The sequence below is a fragment of the Myotis nattereri genome (genome assembly GCF_964212035.1).
Source record: "Myotis nattereri genome assembly, chromosome: 1".
Taxonomy (NCBI): domain Eukaryota; kingdom Metazoa; phylum Chordata; class Mammalia; order Chiroptera; family Vespertilionidae; genus Myotis; species Myotis nattereri.
In genome coordinates, this window is record NC_138075.1 from 182,741,385 (window position 1) to 182,747,839 (window position 6,455).

The 6,455-nt window shown below is 41.6% G+C and overlaps 1 protein-coding gene across 1 annotated transcript in view; it reads left to right on the forward strand.

Annotated features, from left to right (window-relative positions):
- The window catches only part of SDAD1 (SDA1 domain containing 1), a 31,970-nt gene extending 25,861 nt beyond the window's left edge, over nucleotides 1-6,109 (forward strand). The window contains exons 18-22 of the mRNA XM_081089662.1: nucleotides 1,653-1,747; nucleotides 1,882-2,072; nucleotides 2,180-2,264; nucleotides 3,393-3,554; nucleotides 5,365-6,109. Coding sequence (XP_080945788.1) covers nucleotides 1,653-1,747; nucleotides 1,882-2,072; nucleotides 2,180-2,264; nucleotides 3,393-3,554; nucleotides 5,365-5,412 — 581 coding nt within the window. The 3' untranslated portion in view covers nucleotides 5,413-6,109. The remainder of the gene's footprint in view (nucleotides 1-1,652; nucleotides 1,748-1,881; nucleotides 2,073-2,179; nucleotides 2,265-3,392; nucleotides 3,555-5,364) is intronic.
- The last annotated feature ends 346 nt before the right edge of the window (nucleotides 6,110-6,455 follow it).

The window sequence follows — 6,455 nt, forward strand, 5'->3', positions numbered from 1 at the left end:
TCCTGTTCATTCATTCATGATTTCAGCAAAGCTTTTTTAAGCATTAGCTGTGGACTGGCCACTTTCAATACAAAGATGAATGATATGGTTCCTGCCCTGCAGGCATGAAGAAAAGAGCTGAGAATAAAGTGTTACTAGGATTTATAATTGGAGTGAGGCATAAGGGCAGGAGAGAGGTCAGGTCAACCTCCAAGGTTCAAAAAAGTCCTCAAGGAGATGGTAGCCCATAAGCTGTATTTTGAATTATAAGTGAGGAATGGTAGAACAATGGAGACTTTCCAGGCAAACTGTGAGCAAAGTCCTAAAGGATTTGGGCAACTTACAGTACAGAATATAAAGTAGACAATAGTCAAATAGTAGACTAGAGTCTGAGTTGGGCCTTATCATGATTGGTTGTGTATATGCCATACCAAAGAGCTGGGACACTATTATATAGAACACTAGAAGCCCGGTGCACGAATTTGTGCGCTAGTGGGATCCCTTGGCCTGGCCTGTGGGATCGGGCCAAAACCGGCTCCCTGATGTCCCCCGAGAGGTCCCAGATTGCGAGAGGGCACAGGCTAGGCTGAGGGCCCCCACCGGTGCATGATTGGGGCCAGGGAGGAACCATGGGAGGGCTCCGGGGCATGTCTAGCCCGTCTCAGTCCCAATTGGCTGAACCCCAGCAGCAAGCTAACCTACCGGTCGGAGTGTCTGCCCCCGGTGGTCAGTGCACGTCATAGCGAGCGGTTGAGCGGCCTTAGATATCGTTAGCATATTACACTTTGATTGGTCGAATGGACGACTGGACACTTAGCATATTAGGCTTTTATTATATAGGATGAGGAACCACTGAGATTGTAAGTAGCTGATTTTGAAAGCGTACTATGGTGGCTCCATTAAGAACACTAATACCCCTTTATTGTGGTGTCTGCAAGGTGTTTTTTATTTGTTTGCTTTTAATATGTTTTTTATTGATTTTCTAGAGCAAAAGGAAGGGAAAGGGAGAGAGAGAGAAACACACTGATAGGCTGCCTCCTGCATGCACCCTACTGGGGATCTGGATCACAACCTGGCATGGTCCCTGACTGGGAAACCAGTGACCTTTTGGTGCACAGGATGATGCCCAACCAACTGAGCCACACTAGCCAGGGCTGCCAGGTTTTTTAACATCCAAAATCTTCTACCTCAGTTCTCTGAATGACTGTTCTAACTAGTTTCTAAAAACATTTCTTAATGTGCTTAGAAGAGTTGGGTACTTCCTGTGTAGCCAAGACAGCTGTACTGTACTAGTGCAGTTTTGATGTTCATGGTTTGGTGGGAAGAACGTGGCCTCTGGAGTCAAACATGATTTCAGAATTTCAGTGTAGGCTGCATTTTCTGACTGGCCTGGAACAGGTGCCTTAACGCAATGTCCTGTTCCTCTTCTATTGAGTCTTGAGGGTTAGAGAAAGTGTAAGAATTCGGCCGAGGGTAGATACTTGGTCAGTGTTTAAGTCCCATTCCTACAATGAATTAAATTGATGTGGCTTATTTAACAATAAATAGTGATCAGTGTTTGGTTTGTAGAGCATCTCTTTGAGGTTCATAACCTTACTTTCACTTGATTTATCTCCACTTGCCATGAATACTCAGCACAAAGCGATAGCCTACCTGTCCTCTCTTTCACACAGACGGGTGGGAAAGTGCCAGTCTCAGTGAGGAGTCAGATGACGACGGGGAGTGGGTTGACGTGCACCACTCTTCTGATGAAGAACAGCAAGAAATCGTAAGTTTCAACATTTCCTTCTATCAGTGCATCACTCCAGTGTTCATTAGGACTTAATTCATGCTGAGCCTTGCTGGGGGACTGAGCTCTCACCTGAGCTTGTAGCCTTGAAAGCCTTTGTTGTGTCCTTAAAGGCCAAGAAGCTGAGCAGCATGCCTGCGGAGGAGCGGAAAGCCAAAGCTGCAGCCGTCAGCACCAGCCGAGTTTTAACTCAGGAAGACTTCCAGAAAATCCGCCTGGCCCAGATGAGGAAGGAACTCGACGCTGCCCCTGGGAAAGCCCAGAAGAGGAAGTATGTCGAAATAGACAGTGATGAAGATTCCAGGTACAGCAGCACATGCCCTAGGTCTTTAGGCAGCTCCCATGGTAATGAACGTATTAGAGAGAGGAATTCCACCCTTGTTTCATGTTACATTTTTTCCTTCATCTCAGGGGCGAGTTGCTTTCTCTTCGGGACATTGAACGCCTTCATAAAAAGCCGAAGTCTGACAAGGAGACAAGACTAGCAACAGCAATGGTGAGTGAGGCATACTGTTCCCTAGTCCTGTAAACAGAAGACAAAGAAATGAAACATGACCCAGAACTTGGATAGGCACAGAATGGTAGTATTTTACTTTAATGTTTTGACTAAAGCTGTACTGAACATAGAATAAAATGCACAGGTATGAGGCGTTCAGTTAGATGAGCTCAACAAGTAGGCAGCCATGTAACTGCCATCCAAAACATGTTGTAGATAACGGGAAGCACCATTACATGTTCATGGTATCGGGGAGGCTCAGAACACTTACCAGAGCTGATAGAAAAGCAGGGGAGTGTTTGCAGTCATTAAGGAAAAGGCAGACAGTTGGAGTCTGCCTCTGGCAAGTACGGTGTGATTGCACCCTGCCGACATTTCCACCTTTATTTTCTGTGCCTTTGCTTGTCTTAGGCATCAGGCCATCCTGGCTCCACATCACCCTCTGCATTTCGTTTGTAATAAAATCTGTTCAGATAAGTTAAAAAAACCTATGTTCTTTCTCCACACCTTTCCATATGCTATTATTCCTATTTCCTGAAATGCTCTACCCCTTTTTCTCCTTTCCCCTTACCATGAATGCCTTCATCCTGCAAAAAAAAGCTCACAGGTCTCCCTTTCTAGGAGGTTCCTCGGACCACACCAAGCTGAATTATTATGACTTTTTTTTGCCTCCACTTTTTTTTCCCTCTTTTTATTGATTAAGGTTTTACATATGTGTCCTTATCCCCCCATTGCTCCCCCAGCCCCCTGCTCATGCCCTCACCCCCCTGGTGTCTGTGTCCATTGGTTATGCTTATATGCATGCATACAGGTCCTTTGTTGATCTCTCCTCCTTACCCCCACCCTCCCCTACCTTCCCTCTGAGGTTTGAGCATCTGATCAATGCTTCTCTGTCTCTGTTTTTGTTCATCAGTTTACGTTGTTCAATTATGACCTTTTTTTCCCATTGAGCTCCTTGCCCCATTACAGTTGATCATGGTCCATTTCCCCTGGACTGAGTCACTGGGGAGCAAGGACTGTGTTCCCTTCATCTTTGTGTCCTTGGCATCCAGTAGAGCACCTGGCACAGAAGAGATGTGTATATTGATTAGGTAACTTATGAAATGTTTTTTGTATGTGTGCTGATAGGCTGGAAAGACAGACCGAAAAGAATTTATGAGGAAGAAAACCAAAATGAATCCATTTTCCAGTTCGACAAATAAAGAGAAGAAAAAACAGAAGAACTTCATGATGATGCGGTATAGCCATAATGTCCGCTCAAAAAATAAGCGTTCCTTCCGAGAAAAGCAGGTGAGTTCAACTTGAAGCTTGTGATTGTCATTCTAAGACACCTTTACTTTTGGGATGGACTTGTGCCTCTAAAGACCTTGCATTGTGTGTGTCTTAGGATTAATGGGAGTATTATTGGAGAGGTGGAAGATAGGGTGTGTCAGTCCTAGACCTGACTTGGTTGGGACTCATCTGTCCAAAGGGGACTCTGTTTTTCTCCTCTAAGTAAAAGGGTGCAGTTCATTCTCTTGCTAAAATTCTCTGACATTTATGTGAACTATAGTGTAAAAATTGAGTAAGAATTTTTGAGTGCTTATTATATGTCTGGTACTTTTTTAGAAGCAATAATTATATGTGGTAACAGCTCAGAAACAGTTTTAGTGAAGCACACAAACGAAATGGCTCCCCAATGGTATGTGCCCTTTTGCACAGCCTTTACGCTCACAGGCCTTTGGGATTACATTTTATCTATGTTTGATCTTTCATGGTTAGTTTTTTTCAGTAATTCACTGTAGTAAAACAAATTTATATTTTAATGTCTTTTTGTACTGGGGTTACACCAGAGTGTATCAAACTATTCTGAAGAATCTCCAGGGTATCCAGTCAAGGGTAAACTAGTTCAAGGGTAAACTAGTCTCACATTCTGAACCAGTGTTCCAAAATGCTCAGCCTGAATGCAATGGCCAGCTCTCCAGGGCAGTGTTCTGTCTGGGAACCAAGCCAGTACTAACTTAATTGAGGTACCATTTAAAGTCTACTGTCTGTTTACTTAATCTTCCTGGTTCTAAACTGTGTTATGTAAATAGTAAAGTGACAGTATTTTTAATAGAAGTTGTTGAAATTGAGGTAAAAGGAAAGCTGCCATTTAATATTTAAAATTCCCCAGTTCAATTTAAATTCATAGTTGAATTTATTAATTTCATTAGTTTATCCTTCACCTGCCCTTTGTAAGAGTTTAGGGTTGAGGAAATAGTAATAGTTTATAGACCTTGCTTCATTACGAGGTTTTCGTGGCTTTGTTACATTTTAGCTACTTCCTCTCAATTTTAGCATGCCTTTTTTGGCTTGATACAGAAGCTTGGCCTGTTCCTTGTCAGCATGTTTGTTTAATCAGCATACAGCAATATGAGCATGTACTGTGATTAAACCAATTTTACAGATGAGAAAATAATTCATAAATGGATGAGTCTGAGAAATACCTTCTTAGCCATGGAAATTAGGTTAAAATGAACTTGATTTTTTTTCTGCCTCAAGTGTGCTAGCTATTCTGCCTAACAAAGAAATACCAACACGCAGATAAGAGCTAAAGGCAAGGAGCCAATAACTTAAAATCATAAAATTTAAAAACTTAGAACATTTAGATGTAGAGCCTGGCAGCTTCCTCTTCTCCCTCCCCCCAAATGAACACGTGTCCTTTAAAATTCAAAAACTACAGATCTTTAAAAGTTTCTAGGAATCCAAGAATAGTACTTGTGAATTAATGGGATAGTATTCATTACACACTTAAGATGTGTACATTGACCTTGGTTGTCTTTTTTTAACGTTGGGCTTATTCTTAATGCTCCATGTCTGCATTCTGTAGCTGCTCCTGTTTTGAGCTTTTGTCCCATGGCGTGGGAACAGTATTCAAGAGCTTTGCCTATTTCCTAGCAGTAAGGAGGCCCTAGCCTGGTTACAGATCTGATCTGTTATGGACTATTTCACTATTTGTAGTTTAGGGGGATGACTTATTGACTAGTGATTCCATTTTGGTACACTTTCCTATAACCACATGAGCATACTTGGGTGCCCAAGACTTTCCATGTTTAGTTGTCCTTTTCTTATCTTCCAGTTGGCACTACGAGATGCGCTTTTGAAAAAGAGAAAAAGAATGAAGTAACCTGGACAAGCAAGTTTAGCACTCCAAAGAGAATGCTCAATTTGTGTCATTACTCTGAAAATTAATAAACTGAGAATGTTTACATTAAAAAGTCCAGAAACACTATACTGTGAAAACCAAAGTAAATTTGGTAGCATTTTGGTGTTTTTATTTTGGAGGTGGATAATGGTGGGAATATCTGAAATGTAAACAGTCATGATGTTGTAAAATCATTTTCATTTAGCAGTCATGTGAGAATAAACTATTCAGTGTCTATTATCACTATCAATGTAAAAATGACCATAATCCCTCATTAAAGGCATCCAGAGCCTATTTGGAGGATGCGGGGGACAGACGTGTGTATATGTGTATCCGTGTGCAGTGTAAATAGTTCTCTGGTAGAGATAGGTCCATCTTCCTGTGGGGTCATGGAGATCTTGTAGACGAGCTCTGCAGGGGGCGGGGTTACATATTCTCTTCAAATGAAACAGGACAATGTTACAAGAGTAAGAGGTTCTTACTTGTAAATAGGCTTACCTGCTGAGAACAGGTCCCTGCTGTACAGATTTTGGGTAGACTATTTAGCTCTTTTCGTCCATCCAAAAGATTTAAATATTTTTTGAATGCCAGGTTAAAACCTTGCTTTTTATATTGCCTTAAGTATAAATAGTAATCTTGGAGTGTCTTTATCATTTGGGCTGCTCACGTCCCCATAGAGAAAAAAAAAAAATCAAATTAGTTTCCTTAGCCTTTTTTCACCTTTAATATTTTCAGCCTTGTGTCCAAAGAAAGGTTTCTAATATCGAATAGGTCTTCTTGTGTGTGTTGAGCGGCTGCACTGGTCTCCCTTCCCTAGGTGTGCTTGGGTAGATTTCAGGGGCCATGAAAGCAGGTCAGTCTCTCTGTTTGCAAGTTGTTGCATTTGGAAAGTTTGTTGCCTTTTACCTCAGATTTCTTAGATAATATTGTAGATGATAAAATTACTCTATATTGCTTTCAAGTAAAAAGCAATTTTCTGCTTACTCTGAATTAGAAAGCAGCTTCTAAAACTACTTTTCTCCTTC